The sequence below is a fragment of the Tachysurus fulvidraco genome, chromosome 15 (assembly GCF_022655615.1).
Source record: "Tachysurus fulvidraco isolate hzauxx_2018 chromosome 15, HZAU_PFXX_2.0, whole genome shotgun sequence".
In the NCBI taxonomy this organism is placed as follows: domain Eukaryota; kingdom Metazoa; phylum Chordata; class Actinopteri; order Siluriformes; family Bagridae; genus Tachysurus; species Tachysurus fulvidraco.
Genome location: NC_062532.1, coordinates 22,813,058 through 22,833,718, shown reverse-complemented (window position 1 = coordinate 22,833,718; position 20,661 = coordinate 22,813,058). Strand labels below are relative to the sequence as shown.

The 20,661-nt window shown below is 44.0% G+C and overlaps 1 protein-coding gene across 3 annotated transcripts in view; it reads left to right on the top strand.

The window, feature by feature from the left end:
* syt3 (synaptotagmin III) overlaps positions 1-20,661 on the top strand; it is a 52,122-nt gene that overhangs the window by 8,083 nt on the left and 23,378 nt on the right. For all 3 annotated transcript variants that reach the window (XM_027145495.2, XM_047800980.1, XM_027145496.2), the window contains exons 2-4: positions 5,090-5,776; positions 19,096-19,494; positions 19,572-19,674. In XM_027145495.2, coding sequence (XP_027001296.1) covers positions 5,629-5,776; positions 19,096-19,494; positions 19,572-19,674 — 650 coding nt within the window. In that variant the 5' untranslated portion in view covers positions 5,090-5,628. The remainder of the gene's footprint in view (positions 1-5,089; positions 5,777-19,095; positions 19,495-19,571; positions 19,675-20,661) is intronic.

Genomic DNA, 20,661 nt, shown 5'->3' with positions numbered 1-20,661 from the left:
GCTCTCTCGCTCTCTCTCACATTAATTATCACCACAGCAGCTCAGGAAGCTGACCTCAGGTCCAGCATGGTCTCTTGTGTCGGTGTGCTGTGGTCAGTCGCTGTGCTCCGCTCTGTCGCGTGATTGGACGGTGACCTCACCGGTCGCCGGGGTTCGGCTGCGGTGTATTGCTTTTCCCGAAGATATCGAACCAGAGCTGGAGAGCAGTCAATGAGAGGTTTTGTGTTGCAGCGTGCTGGAGCGTGGCGTGTCGCCGAGCTCTGTGCTGGCATCAGGAACGACGTGTAGGGTTCAGATCTGTCGCTTGTTCTCAGACTCGCTTTTCTGCTTTCTGTCTCAGATACTGTTATCAGTCCCGGGATGATTTAACACCACTCTGTTTAGAGGAAACAACACCGAGCAGGAAGCCTGGATCGGACAGAGGAGCCTGATCTCTGAGCAGTGAGAGTGGGAATGGAAAAGGTGAAGACAGAGTGAGAAGAGGTTTGGACAGAAGTATGTGCACCCCTGCCTGACCGTCACATACGGTACGTTTCCCTGGACTGGTCTTCACTAAGAAGCTCAAACCCTGCTCCAGCATGACAATATCCCTGTGCAGAAAGCCCCACAACTCCATGAAGATCTCCACAGTGTGGATGGAGGTGAAGGTTGGATCGAAGAACTCGAGTGTCCAGCACAGAGCCCTGACTCTGTCTGTGGTTGTCGATGTCGTTGTCGTTAACGTTGTGGTTGTTGAATCCTTGACAATTTTTGGTCACTGTCCAATATGATAAATATTTGATTTACTGATATTAAAATGAGGGTGTGTGTGTGTGTGTGTGTGTGTGTGTGTGTGTGTGTGTGTGTGTGTGTGTGTGTGTGTGTGTGTGTTTGAGGGGTGATGGGAAGGGGGGCATTTTAATGCGTTCTAGTTTTTACAATAGACTGGAGATCTGAGGGACAGAAATGAATGTCAGAGTTTCTTTTAGAAGAGAAAGAGAGAGAGAGAGAGAGAGAGAGAGAGAGAAAGAGAGAGAGAGAGTCTGTGGATTGACCCAAATTTCGTCCATCGCACCTTAAAGCTCTTGATTGATGGATGAATTGAGAGAGAGAGGGAAGATAAGAAGAGAAGAGGATTCTCATTTAAACACCACACACTTCAACACCTTCAGCAGCTTTATACTGAGTGTTTGCTGAAGTGTTTCTGGGGTTCTTTCTGAGGCACTGTTTTATGCCTGAAGCTGAAATTTGACCCCCAGCTTCCTAACATGCTTCACTGGGCTGTAATGTAAATGTGACAAAATAAAATCCTCTACTTCTCGATGATGTAAGATCCTGCGCTATTCACCTGAGGGGTGAATGTTAATGTTGTTGCTAAAGCTAGTCTTGGGAACGCCGTACCAAGTGCTAGACTCAAAGTCCCAGAATGCAATGCAGCTACATTACAGGACAGCACACACACTCTCATTCACACACACACACACACACTACGGACAATTTTCCAGAGATGCCAATCAACCTACCATGCATGTCTTTGGACCGGGGGAGGAAACCGGAGTACCCGGAGGAAACCCCCGAGGCACGGGGAGAACATGCAAACTCCACACACACGAGGCGGAGGCGGGAATCAAACCCCCGACCCTGAAGGTGTGAGGCAAACGTGCTAACCACTAAGCCACCGTGACCCCCCCACAGCAGAGACTCGGCACAGCTATTCAGTGAGCTACTGGACGTGAGACAGTGTTGGTGGAGGAATATGCAGGAGAAGCTTTGGCAGTCGATCTGTTTGAGCAGAGTGTGTACACTTGACAGACTAAAGGATTAAAGCGCTGCTGCATCGCTCTCTATAGGTAGAGATGATGCCACGGTGCACTGTATTCTGCAGGAAGTGGGAAAGTTTTAGAAAGTAAATCCTTTCAGCGAGTGAATGTCACGTGTTAATTATAAACCCTAATACGCAGGTGGTTCCGTGTGGATTCCTTTCTTCATGGTGATCTTCTGTGAAAGCTGGAAGCAGATACGTGATCCTAGACATTTGTACATTTATCATCCTGTCAGTTTGTCACGTTGTTCCACACTTCCTTATAGGATAACTGCTGACTGCAGAGTTTCTCTTTCAGGATTGAAATACGGGGTGAACACCACCACCGGACGCTGACTGAGCAGAGAGCGACAGGAAGGAGACAAAACTTCTCCCAGTTTGTCTTGTACAGGGAAAATGAGTTGAGAGTACAGACATGTGTTGGGGTCAGTCATGGTCCTGACCTGCACTATGGGCTGCTTTAATCCTTTGAGAGATGTAATATACTGTATATTAAAGCTTTAACCCCTGTGTGTGGGTCAGAGGCAGAGTAGATCACGACCCGTCGACTGAGAGAAGAAAAAACGAGCTTTGGGAAAAATACTGAAGTGAAAGTCACCAGGGTGTGAAATGATGCTCCTGAAGCCTGCTCATTGTTTCCTTAGGTGTTTCTCTCATCAGTTCTCTTTAACGCGATAATAAACATCGATGAAGTCGGTGTGGGCTTCGTCTGTGTTGCCAGTAGGAAATATTTCCCCGTGTGATTGGAAACTCGGGGTAAGCAGAATCCAGGGTTATGTGGTTTCACACTGCTCATACTTTACCCAGGATTAAAATGAAGTATGATGTTCTGTCCTAAACCCTGTTGTGTTGTTCAGCTAGTGAAGCATGAAGATGTGGTAAGTTTGCCATGGCATCACATCCTGGGAGCCTCACAGCCAGTGCCCCAGGGATGAACAGGGATAAAGAAGGAAATGAAGATAAAGAAATGAATGAATGAAGGAAGGAACAGGGGTGAAGTTAAGTACTATTTTCATGCATATACAGTATCGACCTCTTAATGCAGTTGAGTTGAACAAAAACAGGAGATGAGACGTATGGCCTTGTTACACTGTACAAGATCAGACAGACAGTCTGATAGCATCCATGATAATCCTCTGATGATACATTAAACTGTGATTAAACACGACTTACCTCATCGATCAGCTTCACCCACAAATCAGCTCATGCAGAAAATGGTCTAGCGTTGCCATGGCTACCAGGGCAGTTCCTCCCCAGACCACTAGAGGGCTCTCCATCTCTTATCAGTGTTTGGTCTCACTCATTTCCTCCTTTGTTTTTTGGAGCGTTAAGTATAAGTGAGTGACGTGACGTAAGTATGTCAGACGTGACGTAAGTATGTCAGAATTCGTTCTCTGCGTTTAACCCATCCAAAGTACAAACACACACACACACACACACACACACACACACACACACACACACACACACACACACACACACACACACACACACCCAGAGCAGTGGGAAGCCATTTATGCTGCGGCACCCGGGGAGCAATTGGGGGTTTCAGGGCCTTGCTCAAGGGCACCTCAGTCGTGGCCGGCCCGAGACTCGACCCCACAACCTCAGGGTTAGGAGTCAACCTCTCTAACCATTAGTCCACGACTAGTTAGTGTAAGGACAGTCACGTTAGAGATTAGTTACATGAACAGGAATGAGGTTGGACTTTAGCCATTTTTTTTAACCTAGTGATGGATCGAGGATAGAAGATGATTCTACCGGTGAGGGACAGTCAGATGGAAAGTTCTGGAAAGGAACCTCAGGACCCAGTGAGTAGGCAGTAACTGCTTACGCATTGACTGTTAACTGCTCACAGGTTATAAGAGGAACTAATCCTCAAGGAGAGTGTTGAGGTAAAAGAGGTACTGTTCCTGTGAGCATCAAACCCTTATAAGCCAGCGGGGGAAGGTAAAGATGGGTGTGATACTGTATGGGTCCATCTAGGCTGGCTAAGACTGAGGGGTGCTGCTGCATTCTGAATCATCTGATGTAGTTTGATGGAGCTTACCGAGAGGGTCAGGGATAGAGCAGGGATGTAGTCCAGTTTTAAGGCAACAGGAAACTTGGACAAGTTGCTGTGCTGCATGGTTGGTCTTAGAAGTTAAGAAGATGATCATTCAGTCGTTCAAATCTGGTGTGTAAAGTTCTAAGTGACGTGACGTGACGTACGGCTAAGTACGGTGACCCAGATTTGACCCATCCGAAGTGCACACACACAGCAGTGAACACACACACACACACACACACACACACACACACACACACACACACACACAGCAGTGAACACACACACACACACCGTGAACACACACCCGGAGCAGTGGGCAGCCATTTATGCTGCGGTGCAAGGGGAGCAGTTGGGGGGTTCGGTGCCTTGCTCAAGGGCACCTCAGTCGTGGCCGGCCCGAGACTCAAACCCACAACCTTCGGATTATGAGTCAGACTCTCTGACCATTAGGCCATGACTTGCCCCACATCTAGTGGTCATTAAAGGTCACCGTGAGGTTCCTGGCTATCCTGGTTGGGTTGAGTGAGGTCGAGTCTAGCCGTACTGTGAGGTTGTGGCTGATCCAGGCTAAGCACGGACAAATAGACAACATCGGGCTGGAATACTGTACACGCCAAAGCAGCATTAAGGAAAGGAAGATAAACTTTCTCTTCTTTTCTCCAGAAGAGTTTTGGCGAAAGCAGATTTTATCCAACTGAGCAAACCGCTAAAAGGTAAAGAGAGGGAATTTAAAAAAGTCTCGACCAAAATCTTGTCCCGAATCTCCTAAACCTTATCTTACAGTTGTAGTCCTTAATAAAACAGCAGGACAGGATGTTAACTGGGTCTAGGGTTGAAGCTTCAGTAGACTTGTTCTAGGAGTGATAATAGGAGAGAAGACTGTAAGAGCTGTAAGAGAAAGGAAAAAGCAAATGAAATACAGAGTAGAAAAGGAAGAAGAAGAAAGGAGAGCATTGACCTGGTTTCTTTAGACAGAATGAGCTCAGGGCAAAGCAACAGCACCAGTGAGATCTCTCAGATCCATAGTCATCGTCGCAGTCTGACACACAGACAAATTATACACACCGGCATTCGGCAGCCAAGTATGCTAACGATGCCTTGGTTCCTCAGCCCTGTCTGAGACTATCGAACCAGAGAGGATTGGAGCTGAATACTGAGATGATCAGAGTGCTTATTATTTGTATCTTGTAATGTTTTAGTGTCCATCATCATATTCTTTCTCTCTTTCTGTCCTTCAGAAAATGTCCAACGTTCCTCCGGATCAGGGGACGATTGCTTAAAGCTTGGACGGTGAAACTGGAAACCTGACTGCGTCCCAGAGGAACTACACGACCCAGAATTCAGCTGTTTGAAGGACCAAACTCTCCGCCACTTTCTCCACCTTTAGCCTAAACACTTACAGCCAGAAATACTCACAGTACACGGTCACCTCACCATGACAAGGACTTTGCGTAACAATCTCTAGCAAATTCTGTCGCAAATTCTTCTCTTCTCCTTTATTGCTGTTCACAAGACCCCGTGCCAATGCCGACGCTGTCGCCGACGCCATCACACAGGAGGATCCACATGGCTCCAAAACCGATGGATGCGGAAGCTACCGAGTGCTCCGATTAACTACAAAGGTTAAAGGTTATCCAGGATTCTCGGTCTGTAAACGAAACAATAACGACGACAAAAAAAACGACCGAAGGTTTTCCGCTCTGATCCCGTCCAATCGGCGTGGGCGGGTTTGGGCTGCGCCACAATTTTGGGTTAGGAGTGCGATGCGGATTGGAGGATGTCGGGGGATTGGGAAGAAGACGTGTGCAAGAAAGCGCTGGTGCTGGTGGAGGAGCTGTGCTTCCGCTCTGGAGGATACAGCCAGAGTGCCAGCTGCCAGGAGTTCAGCTACATGATGAGGGGAAGCAACGGACATATCGACACAGGTAACGACACGAAAAGATAAAGACTGGATTTCACATTTTCACAAACTTATACAAAGTAGTCTAAGAAGTAGGACATCACAAGGTCCTCATAAATGGGACAGGTTTCAGTGTATAAGGACAAACATGCCTTAAAGCCACTGCCTAATGTTTAAGCTAACTGACATAGCTGCAGATCTCAGACCTGATTTCATTCTGCTATGCATCACTGAGAAACCGATGCTTTTTATTTCTTGTGGACAAAGTACAGCGAGTTTATTACAGAATACAAATCGACATGTTAAACACTATCACATCACGGCAGTGAAGACAGAGACGCACACAAACCCCATCTCCAGAGGATAAAAGTACAAAACAAAAGGGAATTTTTGGTATTTTGAGTAAACTAGCATTTCTGTAAAAACCATGTTTTTTTCTCCTTGCCTTCTTCTAGAGCTTCTCCCTTCTCTTCTTCCTGTGTGACTGTAAACTCTGGTTAAAGCGAATCCTGAGTTTATAGTCGAAGGTTTCTGACTCTTTCTATTGAGCCATTTTTGTTCAGTGTTGTTCAGCTCCGTCCTGGTTTTCACCTGATATGAAGCCGAAGCTCTGTTCGGGTTCTGTTTCGTTTTCTGTCACTAAGCGGCCGGCCGTAACGCGCTAACGCTGCATCGCTTCACGCCGAACACGCCGTTTGTCACCGTGATGTGGAGTTAACGCTGTAAACGCTTCAGAACAGGGTTTAACAACCCCGGTGAAAAAGACGAGCTTCATAACCCTGCTTGTGCATTACAGGTATGAACCGTTCCTCTACCCCAGGGGGTAAAAAGGGGATTAGAATGACAAGAACCCGGGTTTCAGAGCGGAGTGAAAAGCATTTCTGTTAGCATTAGTCATTAGTCATGCTAGGTTAGTGTTTAGGAACCTTACAAATGATTGCTGAGCTGCATGATAGAGCAGAGCATCAGAGATCTACAGAGATGTCAGAGAGCAGAGAGCAGTAGATCGGTCTGATTGCTAAAAGCAGTCCATTCTCTTGATTAAGCTCAGCTATTTATCTGTATTTCCAGGATGGACGGCGGCGGCGCAGGTAGCACAAGGGAGCCTGTCCTGTTTACACAGACAAACTCATTACCTCTATCTCTCTCTCTCTCTCTCTCTCTCTCTCTCGCTCTCGCTCTCTCTCTCCGTCCGACCACAGAGGCCCAGAATGACTTCACTCGAATGATTTTTGCACTCGGTTTAACGGCATAAAAATACAACCGTGCAAATTGAAACACGGCCCCCGCCGGTTAACACAGCAGGAGCGCTCGCACTCGCGTGTCCCGGGAGGAACCTGGATGCATCCCGAATCCCATGAAAGGCCAGAAATAGAGCGCTCTAATGAGAGTAATTCAAGAGACTCAGATTTAGTCACCATGATGGAAAAAAACATGCTGTTTATCAGGAGAACAAGCAGCCGAAAGCTTCACGTTTAATCAGCAAAGCAGACACGGAGACGTTTTTTCTTCCCGGTGTGTCGTGTGCTACAAAGCGCTACACGTATTAAATACACTTTGGCTAATGTTATTAATGTTATTAGCATGCTTATTAATACTTACTCGAGGGATGTGACCTCGTGTTTAATCCCACCTCAGTTAGGAAACATTAACTCACCATTAAAGAGAAATATGATTCAGATGTTTGTGTGTAGGCAGAACCACAGGCAGTGACGCTGAAGCGGATACAGACGGTCCAAAAGTCTCTGTGATCTTTAATAAAAGCCGAAGCACTTCTGGATCGTATCTCTCTTTGTGAAAATTTATCCAGGAAGTGTGTCCTTGTTGATTTGCCCCTCAAGCGAACAAGCTAACATCGTGACTCCTTCCACATCATGATGGTTTTTCAGCGTATCTAAACCATAACCTGATGGAATTCCAGACCTTGACACGTGATCCAATGAGAAAAAAGATGACGCTCGTGTTATTTGATAACGTAACTGCTTACAAAGTTAGCGTTCATGCTAACACTAGATACAAAATTCTCTCTCGCTCTCACTCACACATCTTCTACTGCTTATCTGAACTTCTCGGGTCACGGGGAGCCTGTGCCTACCTCAGGCGTCATTGGGCATCGAGGCAGGATACACCCTGGACGGAGTGCCAACCCATCACAGGGCACACACACACTCTCATTCACACTCACACACTCACACACTACGGACAATTTCCCAGAGATGCCAATCAACCTACCATGCATGTCTTTGGACCGGGGGAGGAAACCGGAGTACCCGGAGGAAACCCCCGAGGCACGGGGAGAACATGCAAACTCCACACACACAAGGTGGAGGCGGGAATCGAACCCCCAACCCTGGAGGTGTGAGGCGAACGTGCTAACCACTCAGCCACCGTGCGCCCTATTATGTTGTTTAAATGTAATATATTCACCAACAACGTTTCATGGTTTTTTTTGTTTATAGATATTTTCTTGTTCTGGAACGTCGGTGAAACGACTTCCTGTTCTGTCTCACTTTAAAGGAGCGAAGCAGAAGCACAAACTCTGTCCTAAAGATGATGAAAAAGGTTAAAGAAAAGTTCCAGCTTTAGTTCCAGACTGTTATGAACTGCCTGACACTGGAGACTCCTTCCATAACGATAGAAGACAAAGGGAGAAAACTTTGCCGCGATGTCTGTCCTACGACTCAACGGGCTACCTTACGGGTTACCATAGAAACGAAAACATACAACGAAAATATTTCGCGTATGTTTTTTTTTTCTTCTCGGCTTCTCAGAAAAATCCTTCGTCTCGTCGCAGAACGTAGAATCGAGCAGTCCGGAGAAATCTACCTCTATAACGTGGCCTTCAGGAGATAATGATATGAACATGATACACATCTAGCTGGAGTTAAATGGACCTCAGTGCAGGAAGTTCAGGTAATCAGATCAGGAAAGAGAGATCAGCTCGCTCGGGCGAGAGAGAGAGAGAGAGAGAGAGAGAGAGAGAGAGAGAGAGAGAGAGAGAGAGAGAGAGGCCTGGTCCTGCCCGCTGCTGGAGAGTGGAGTCTCCGGCGTCTGGGGAAAGAGATACAGACATGTGAAACCTGAGATCTTCATCTGAAGACCTGCACGGGTTTGGATTTAGATTGTAGAGACGCTGGGGGGCAAAAACTTTATCACAGGAAAGGATATATTCATTTAAATACGAATGTCTCAGCTATCGAGGAGCATTGTGAGGTTTTTAGCTTTACTGATATCTCAAACTTCATTTATTTATTTATTTACTTACTTACTTACTTACTTACTTACTTACTTACTTACTTGTTTGTTTGTTTGTTTACTTACTTGTTTGTTTGTTTGTTTGTTTACTTACTTACTTACTTGTTTGTTTGTTTGTTTGTTTACTTACTTACTTACTTGTTTGTTTACTTGCTTGCTTGTTTGTGTGTTTGTTTGTTTACTTACTTACTTACTTGTTTGTTTGTTTGTTTGTTTGTTTACTTACTTACTTACTTACTTGTTTGTTTACTTGCTTGCTTGTTTGTTTGTTTGTTTGTTTACTTACTTACTTACTTACTTACTTACTTACTTACTTACTTACTTGTTTGTTTGTTTGTTTGTTTGTTTGTTTGTTTATTTCACATTATCCTTAAAAGGGTTGAAACAAGGTTCAAGTTTTATGTTTGTTGTTTTTTCGCTGCAACAAACTCAGATCAGAGATCGGATCAGATGCTGTGATGAGACGTATCACGTTTAACCTTCACCGATTCATGGCTGATGTTTTGTACTGAGCGCTTTTATTTATTTTATTTATTTTAAGTACATTCATGTATTTAACTGATAAAATGAGGCTCCGTCGATTAAATCTGCATAAATTTGCATACATAATCAAACCAGAATTCTGACCTCTTGATGTTTTTAGTTTTTAAATATTTATTTCACTCTGAAGACTCTTAAGAGAAGGACTTTCACAGAACATTTCAATTTTAAGCTTAATTATAAAAAAAAAAAAAAACGCATTGTCTATCAAACACGATGCAGCAAGAGTTAAAGCCTCCATCACAGTTGGTGTTCTCCACCTGGTGGCTGAACTTTAACAGAAAAATAATAATTTTTCTGTCATTTACTAACATTGTTTAAAAATAAGGCTTAAACCTCCAAAATGTTCAGATTTTTACTGACTAGAAGTTTAGTAGTATTTAAGTCAGCGAGCGCGAGAGAGACTGTAACTGTAATCTGTAACTCAGATGTCTCTCACATAGATCTCACATAATTCTATAATTAATCCCATAATCCCACTTGCGTAACTCTCACATAACTTACAAAACTCTCACATAACTCTCTTACAAAACTCTCACATAACTCTCTTACAAAACTCTCACTTAACTTACAAAACTCTCACATAACTTACAAAACTCTCACATAGCTCTCATGCAGCTCTCACATAACTCTCTTACAAAACTCTCACATAACTCTTACAAAACTCTCACATAACTCTCTTACAAAACTCTCACATAACTCTTACAAAACTCTCACATAACTCTCTTACAAAACTCTCACATAGCTCTCTAACAAAACTCTCACATAACTCTCTTACAAAACTCTCACATAACTCTTACAAAACTCTCACATAACTCTCTTACAAAACTCTCACATAACTCTTACAAAACTCTCACATAACTCTCTTACAAAACTCTCACATAACTCTTACAAAACTCTCACATAACTCTCATGCAGCTCTCACATAGCTCTCTTACAAAACTCTCACATAGCTCTCTTACAAAACTCTCACATAACTCTCTTACAAAACTCTCACATAACTCTTACAAAACTCTCACATAACTCTCTTACAAAACTCTCACATAACTCTTACAAAACTCTCACATAGCTCTCATGCAGCTCTCACATAACTCTCTTACAAAACTCTCACATAACTCTCATGCAGCTCTCACATAACTCTCTTACAAAACTCTCACATAACTCTCTTACAAATCTCTCACATAACTCTCTTACAAAACTCTCACATAACTCTCTTACAAAACTCTCACATAACTCTTACAAAACTCTCACATAACTCTCTTACAAATCTCTCACATAACTCTCTTACAAAACTCTCACATAACTCTCTTACAAAACTCTCACATAACTCTCTTACAAAACTCTCACATAACTCTTACAAAACTCTCACATAACTCTCTTACAAAACTCTCACATAACTCTTACAAAACTCTCACATAACTCTCTTACAAAACTCTCACATAACTCTCTTACAAAACTCTCACATAGCTCTCATGCAGCTCTCACATAACTCTCTTACAAAACTCTCACATAACTCTCATGCAGCTCTCACATAACTCTCTTACAAAACTCTCACATAACTCTCTTACAAAACTCTCACATAACTCTCATGCAGCTCTCACATAACTCTCTTACAAAACTCTCACATAACTCTCTTACAAAACTCTCACATAACTCTCTTACAAAACTCTCACATAACTCTCTAACAAAACTCTCACATAACTCTCTTACAAAACTCTCACATAACTCTCATGCAGCTCTCACATAACTCTCTTACAAAACTCTCACATAACTCTCTTACAAAACTCTCACATAACTCTCTTACAAAACTCTCACATAACTCTCTTACAAAACTCTCACATAACTCTTACAAAACTCTCACATAACTCTCTTACAAAACTCTCACATAACTCTTACAAAACTCTCACATAGCTCTCATGCAGCTCTCACATAACTCTCTTACAAAACTCTCACATAACTCTCATGCAGCTCTCACATAACTCTCTTACAAAACTCTCACATAACTCTCTTACAAAACTCTCACATAACTCTCTTACAAAACTCTCACATAACTCTCATGCAGCTCTCACATAACTCTCTTACAAAACTCTCACATAACTCTCTTACAAAACTCTCACATAGCTCTCATGCAGCTCTCACATAACTCTCTTACAAAACTCTCACATAACTCTCATGCAGCTCTCACATAACTCTCTTACAAAACTCTCACATAACTCTCTTACAAAACTCTCACATAACTCTCTTACAAAACTCTCACATAACTCTCATGCAGCTCTCACATAACTCTCTTACAAAACTCTCACATAACTCTCTTACAAAACTCTCACATAACTCTCTTACAAAACTCTCACATAACTCTCTTACAAAACTCTCACATAACTCTCTTACAAAACTCTCACATAACTCTCTTACAAAACTCTCACATAGCTTTCACATAACCTGCAGGTAGCTCTCACGTAACTCACATAACTCTCACGTAGCTCTTGCATAATTCTTATGCAGCTCTCACATAACTCACATGCAGCTCTACCAAAACTCTAACATAGTTTCACATAACTTGCAGGTAGCTCACACATAACTCTCACGTAACTCTCACATAACTCTCACATAACTCTCACGTAACTCTCACATAACTCTCACATAACTCTCACGTAACTCTCACATAACTCTCACATAACTCTCACATAACTCACATGTAGCACTCACATAACTCTCACATAACGCTCACGTAACTCTCACATAACTCTCATGCAGCTCTAACAAAACTCTCACATAGCTTTCACATAACCTGCAGGTAGCTCTCACGTAACTCACATAACTCTCACGTAACTCTCACATAACTCTCACATAACTCTCACGTAACTCTCACATAACTCTCACGTAACTCTCACGTAACTCTCACATAACTCTCACGTAACTCTCACATAACTCTCACATAACTCTCACATAACTCACATGTAGCACTCACATAACTCTCACATATCGCTCACGTAACTCTCACATAACTCTCATGCAGCTCTAACAAAACTCCAACATAGCTTTCACATAACTTACAGGTAGCTCACAAATAACTCTCACATAACTCTCACATAACTCTCACGTAACTCTCACATAACTCTCACATAGCTCTCACTTAACTCTCACGTAACTCTCACATAGCTCTCACGTAACTCTCACGTAACTCTCACATAACTCACATAACTCTCACATAGCTCTCACATAGCTCTCACGTAACTCTCACATAACTCTCACATAGCTCTCACGTAACTCTCACATAACTCTCACATAGCTCTCACATAACTCTCACATAACTCTCACGTAACTCTCACATAACTCTCACATAGCTCTCACATAACTCTCACATAACTCTCACATAACTCTCACATAACTCACATGTAGCACTCACATAACTCTCACATAACTCTCACATAGCTCTCACATAACTCTCACATAACTCTCACGTAACTCTCACATAACTCTCACATAACTCTCACATAACTCTCACGTAACTCTCACATAACTCTCACATAGCTCTCACATAACTCTCACATAACTCTCACATAACTCTCACATAACTCACATGTAGCACTCACATAACTCTCACATAACTCTCACATAACTCTCACGTAACTCTCACATAACTCTCACATAGCTCTCACATAACTCTCACGTAACTCTCACATAACTTTCACATAGCTCTCACGTAGCTCTCATGTAACTCTCACATAACTCACATAACTCTCACATAGCTCTCACATAACTCTCACATAACTCTCACATAACTCTCACATAACTCACATGTAGCACTCACATAACTCTCACATAACTCTCACATAGCTCTCACATAACTCTCACATAACTCTCACGTAACTCTCACATAACTCTCACATAACTCTCACATAACTCTCACGTAACTCTCACATAACTCTCACATAGCTCTCACATAACTCTCACATAACTCTCACATAACTCACATGTAGCACTCACATAACTCTCACATAACTCTCACATAACTCTCACGTAACTCTCACATAACTCTCACATAGCTCTCACATAACTCTCACGTAACTCTCACATAACTTTCACATAGCTCTCACGTAGCTCTCATGTAACTCTCACATAACTCACATAACTCTCACATAGCTCTCACATAGCTCTCACATAACTCTCACATAACTCTCACATAGCTCTCACGTAGCACTCACATAACTCTCACATAACTCTCACATAGCTCTCACGTAACTCTCACATAGCTCTCATATAGCTCTCACGTAACTCTCACATAACTCTCACATAGCTCTCACGTAACTCTCACATAACTCTCACATAGCTCTCACGTAGCTCTCATGTAGCTCTCACATAACTCACATGTAGCACTCACAACTCTCACATAACTCTCACGTAGCTCTCATGTAACTCTCACATAACTCACATGTAGCACTCACAACTCTCACATAACTCTCACATAACTCTCACGTAGCTCTCATGTAACTCTCACATAACTCACATGTAGCACTCACAACTCTCACATAACTCTCACATAGCTCTCACGTAGCTCTCATGTAACTCTCACATAACTCACATGTAGCACTCACAACGCTCACGTAGCTCTCACATAGCTCTCACGTAACTCTCACATAACTCTCACATAGCTCTCATGTAACTCTCACATAACTCACATGTAGCACTCACAACGCTCACGTAGCTCTCAGTTTTCAGATGGTTGTTTTTAACAGTGTGGCTGAAAAAACTTGCTGAGACATTTTTGAGAGAGTCGGCAGTCGCGTGTGATGTACAGTAGCTAGCTAGCTGATTTTTCCTGAGCGATCGCATCCACATGAAGGATTCGGAGACATCGCCGTAGTCTGTACGTCTCGAGAGAGCTGGAAGGTCGGAGCTGTAAATGTAAAAGCTTAATGCGTTAACGTTTGACAGCTTCAACTATTTTGGTTACGCTGCGTTCGATCAGACGGAATAAACCACCGGCTGCTCGCTGCCTCTGGTGTACGTTTTATTTCCTCTCTTCTCTCTGAAGGATCGATGTGTTAACCCTTTCACAGAGGAAGCAGGGATTTATTCTGACTTCTACTCTTCTCTCTCTCTCTCTCTCTCTCTCTCTCTCTCTCGCCCACTGCGTTTACTTCCCTCTCCATCACTGTCCACTTGGCTTGTCCGTGCCTTTTGCTTTCTGTCTTGCAGGCGAAAGTGCTCACTGCTTTTATTATCCTTCTTTGTTCACTCTCTCTCTCTCTCTCTCTCTCTCTCTCTCTCTCTCTCTCTCTCCATCTCCCTGACAGTGTGCAGTAAATACCTTATCCTGACCACCTTGTCTAATTCAACATCCACACCATTCTGTTACGTATCTATCTTCCTTTTTTTTTTTTTTTCTTTTCCCGACCATCCTTTCTGCATTTCTTTATCATACTTCTGCCTTCTTTTCAGATTGTCATCCCTCATTCCATCTCTCCATATCTCTACAGAACACTACCTTCCCCCTCCATTTCCAATCCCATCTTTCTTTCTTTCTTTCTTTCTTTCTTTCTTTCTTTCTTTCTTTCTTTTATTAATGGCATACACACACTCCGGTGCTGATTCACTCAAGAGAGAATGAAGAAGAAGGGAACAGAGGGTGGGGGAAAAAAGAAAATAGGGAGAGAAAGACAGATATGGAGTAGTGGGATGAAGGAAATAGAAAAGCGAACTCCTTTCTGCTAACACAATAAGAGGGAAATAGATTGTGTGTGTGTGTGTGTGTGTGTGTGTGTGTGTGTGTGTGTGTGTGTGTGTGTGTGGTAATTGAAGAGCAAAAGCAGAGATGGCAGGAAAGGAGTAAAAGATGGGTGAGGGGAAAGAGGTATAGAGGTGGAAAGAACAGCATGAGAACAAGGGGCGGAGGCAGTTATTTTCCCGTCTTATGTAAATGTTTGGTGCAGGAAAAGAAGTGGGTGTGGCTTGGATGAGACAAGAGGGGTGTGGCCTGTTGGATGGTGTCAGAGAGAGGAGGGGTGTGGCCTGAGGGATTGTGTCAGAGACAGGAGGGGTGTGGCCTGTTGGATTGTGTCAGAGAGAGGAGGGGTGTGGCTTGTTGGATTGTGTCAGAGACAGGAGGGGTGTGGCCTGTTGGATTGTGTCAGAGACAGGAGGGGTGTGGCCTGTTGGACTGTGTTACAGATAGGAGGGGTGTGGCCTGAGGGATGGTGTCAGAGAGAGGAGGGGTGTGGCTTGTTGGATTGAGTCAGAGACAGGAGGGGTGTGGCCTGTTGGATTGTGTCAGAGAGAAGGGGTGTGGCCTGTTGGATTGTGTCAGAGATAGGAGGGGTGTGGCCTGAGGGATGGTGTCAGATAGAGGAGGGGTGTGGCCTGTTGGATTGTGTTAGAGAGGAGGGGTGTGGCTTGTTGGATTGTGTCAGAGAGAGGAGGGGTGTGGCCTGAGGGATGGTGTCAGAGAGAGGAGGGGTGTGGCCTGAGAGATGGTGTCAGAGAGAGGAGGGGTGTGTCCTGTTGGATTGTGTCAGAGAGAAGGGGTGTGGCCTGTTGGATTGTGATAGAGAGAAGGGGTGTGGCCTGTTGGATTGTGTCAGAGAGAGGAGGGGTGTGGCCTGAGGGATGGTGTCAGAGAGAAGGGGTGTGGCCTGTTGGATTGTGTCAGAGAGAGGAAGGGTGTGGCCTGAGAGATGGTGTCAGAGAGAGGAGGGGTGTGGCCTGTTGGATTGTGTTAAAGAGGAGGGGTGTGGCTTGTTGGATTGTGTCAGAGAGAGGAGGGGTGTGGCCTGAGGGATGGTGTCAGAGAGAGGAGGGGTGTGGCCTGAGAGATGGTGTCAGAGAGAGGAGGGGTGTGGCCTGTTGGATTGTGTCAGAGAGAAGGGGTGTGGCCTGTTGGATTGTGATAGAGAGAAGGGGTGTGGCCTGTTGGATTGTGTCAGAGAGAGGAGGGGTGTGGCCTGAGGGATGGTGTCAGAGAGAGGAGGGGTGTGGCCTGAGAGATGGTGTCAGAGAGAGGAGGGGTGTGGCCTGTTGGGTAGTGTCATAGAGGAGGGGTGTGGCTTGTTGGATGGTCCAGTCACAGTAAAACAAGGCGTGGTCTCTGTGGGTTGGTCACAGTTCTAATATATGGGTGGGTTTTACTTCCTCACAGAACGTTAGACAGCATGTTCGGGTTCTCAGCAGGTCACCACACGGTTCTCCAGCGATGATTCACACACACACACACACACACACACACACACACACACACACACACACACACACACACACACACACACTCGGCAGAATGTCATGAAAATCCTGGTGATTAAAAGCTCATATTAGAAGCTTAATCAGGGGCGAAAGACGTCTGTGTGGAACAAGTCGTCATCATGGCAGCTTTTTACTCCCTGGAGGAATAAACCCACTCACTGCCTCTCTGTTTCTCCCCCAATCCAGTCGGGATTCAGGATGATCGGGGACCGGATTCTTATTTCCACACACAGTGCTTTGTGTCTCTCTTTTACTTTCAACTAAACCTAAAAAATAAACAATCTCTCTCTCTCTATCTCTCTCTCTCTCTCTCTCTCTCTCTCTCTCTCTCTCTCTCTCTCTCACTCACTCGTAAGAGTTGACTCGTTTACTCGTTTGGATCCTAAATGATTCCTTGTATTTTTTTTAACTGCTCCTGAATTTTTTTTTTATAAAATCAATATCTTGATATTTATTGCATTGCATTTTACTTTTCCTTTAACAAGCATCACTACAGCGACTCGTCCCTGATTCATTCACATGACTCGTCCCTGTCCCACTGATTCATTCACACGACTCGTCACTGATTCATTCACACGACTCGTCCCTGTCCCACTGATTCATTCACACGACTCGTCACTGATTCATTCACATGACTCGTCCCTGTCCCACTGATTCATTCACACGACTCGTCACTGATTCATTCACACGACTCGTCCCTGTCCCACTGATTCATTCACATGACTCGTCCCTGTCCCACTGATTCATTCACACTGATTCATTCACACGACAGAGTCAAAATCATGCCTCACAATAAGCAACGGTTCAGCGGCTGAACGGCAGATTTCTATAATCCATTCTGATCAACCACATCACTTATAATTCTATAAAAAAAGTGAGAATCATCTCTCAGTGTTTATATAAGAGTCGATTCAAAGAGCTGAGTCGTTTACAAACGACTCATCGCTAGGTCAGAAAGGTACGCTCTGCTTTTTATTGAAACGCTCCTGTGTTTCAGCGGTGATGAGACTCAGTTACAGTTTTATCTCATATCTCGAGCTCGACTCGTCACGGTGTGTCTTTACCTTCACCGTCTCTACTCTGTTTCCATTTTCACTTCTCTTTTTTTCTTTCATCCTTCAACACTTCTGTATTTCTCTTTTGTTGTCAGGTTTCGATTCTCTTCCATTAAATTTGAACTTTCTACTCTGTGTTAATCTCCTCACTACTTATTCTCTCTCTCTCTCTCTCTCTCTCTCTCTCTCTCTCTCTCTCTGTAATCCTGTTTCTCTCTATCTGTTTCTCTCCATTGCTCAGCCTGTCCTTTATCCTTTCTCTCTTTCTTTCTTTCTTTCTTTCTTTCTTTCTTTCTTTCTTTCTTTCTTTCTTTCTTTCTTTCTTTCTTTCTTTCGTTCTTTCTTTCTTTGTACTGCTGTGTTGTTTTTCCTTTTTCTGTGTCTCGTAGAGCATCAGTCTCTCTCTCTCTCTCTCTCTCTTCTCTCTCTCTCTCTCTCTCTCTCTCTCTCTCTCTCTCTCTCTCATAAGAAACTTTTACTACCCAAAGAACTGCCTAGGGAATCCTCTGACTCCATATATTTCTCTCTTTCATGTCTTTAGTCGTCTGCTGTATTTTCTTCTTTCAGATTTTCTTTCTTGTGTTTCTTTCTTTTTCACTTTTCATTCACTTTGCTATATAAAGATTATAAGCATGTTATAATCGATCATTTCTGCTGAACTGAAAGTTAGAGCTGATCCTCTGACTGTTACATAGCGCTGACACTGGAGACTCCTTCAATACACGACCAAGAAACGTCTCCTTCCCCTGAAGGACACAGTCTATTATCAGCAAAGTGTCTGCTCTGAGTCCCTGAGAAGGAGCTGTTACTATGGAAACAATTGTTATAATAATAATAATAATAATAATAATAATAATAATAATAATAATAATTATTATTATTATTATTATTATTATTATTATTATTATTATTATTATTATTAAACTGAGCTACAGTCAGAGCTGCTACCTTCTGACCAATCAGCACGGAGAATTCTTGATCTTTTTCTCTTTGTCTTAAGATCTCTTCATCTTTATATTATCTGTCTGTCTCGGTTTCACACGTTCTTTAATCCTCGCTCGGATTTCTCACTCGATTTCTCTAAACTCTTTATCTAATTTGATCTGCCTCTATATTTCTCTCTCTCTCTCTCTCTCTCTCTCTCTCTCTCTCTCACTCACTCAGTGTTTTGTCCTTTTTTTCTCAATTTTTTCGATCTGCACTTAATTGAATTCGAGTCAAAATGGTTTTCTCGTCTGTCTCTCTGTCTCTCTGTCAGAGATCTCTGTCAGCCTCCTGTCCGTCATCGTGACATTCTGCGGCATCGTGCTGCTTTCTGTCTCGCTCTTCGTCTCCTGGAAGCTCTGCTGGTTGCCATGGAGAGACAAGGAGGGCGGCGGCCTCAGCCTGACAGCCGGGCTCCTCCCCGGAGGGGCGGGGCTTCATGGGGTAGCAGGAGGTTCCTCTCTCCTCCCTCCTTTACTGCACAGGAAAGACACACACTCCTCTTCATCTCTCTACCCGTCTCTGGCCCAGGCCGGACAGCACCACCCACACTTCTCTGACGTGATGGGGGTGGACGGAGGAGGGGCCATGATGGTAGGCGGGGTCGTGGGCGGGCCTCAGGAAATGCAGGAGCACTCCTACCTGGACATGGACTCCTACCCCAACAATGCAGGTGAGTCTACACCAAAGTATCAGGGACACTGAAGTGATACAGTAGACAGGTGACATGAAGGCTTTCTTTTACTTCAGGGAACATAAAACTGAGTCAGACGTCTCCTGAACTGCCTCCACCTGAAGGAGGATCTGCTGCTAAAGATCTGGTCAACACTCACCCGCAGCAGGCCACGCCCAGGTCAGTGACCTTTCACCTTTGTGTTTACACTGATATAAAGACTGGGTTCTGTTACAGCACTAATAAAGTTTCTGTCTGTCTGTCTATCTATCTGTCTGTCTATCTATCTGTCTGTGTGTATGTCTCTCCATCTGTCTGTGTGTATGTCTCTCCATCTGTCTGTGTGTATGTCTCTCCATCTGTCTATGTGTGTGTCTCTCCATCTGTCTGTGTGTATGTCTCTCCATCTGTCTGTGTGTATGTCTCTCCATCTGTCTGTGTGTGTGTCTCTCCATCTGTCTGTGTGTATGTCTCTCCATCTGTCTATGTGTGTGTCTCTCCATCTGTCTGTGTGTATGTCTCTCCATCTGTCTGTGTGTATGTCTCTCCATCTGTCTGTGTGTATGTCTCTCCATCTGTCTATGTGTGTGTCTCTCCATCTGTCTGTGTGTATGTCTCTCCATCTGTCTGTGTGTATGTCTCTCCATCTGTCTATGTGTGTGTCTCCATCTATCTATCTGTCTGTCTCTCCATCTGTCTATGTGTGTGTCTCCATCTATCTATCTGTCTGTCTCTCCATCTGTCTCTGTGTGTATGTCTCTCCATCTGTCTGTATGTGTGTGTGTCTATCTGTCTCTCCATCTGTCTGTGTGTGTGTCTCCATCTATCTGTCTGCCTTTCTGTCTGTTTCTCCATCTGTTTCTGTCTGTCTGTCTCTCCATCTGTCTGCATGTGTGTCTCCATCTGTCTGTCTGTGTTTGTCTGTCTGTCTCTCCATCTGTTTGTGTGTCTATCTGTCTCTCCATCTGTCTGTGGGTCTGTCTGTCTCTCCATCTGTTTGTGTGTCTATCTGTCTCTCCATCTGTTTGTGTGTCTATCTGTCTCTCCATCTGTTTGTGTGTCTGTCTGTCTCTCCATCTGTCTGTGGGTCTGTCTGTCTCTCCATCTGTTTCTGTCTGTCTGTCTCTCCATCTGTCTGCATGTGTGTCTCCATCTGTCTGTCTGTCT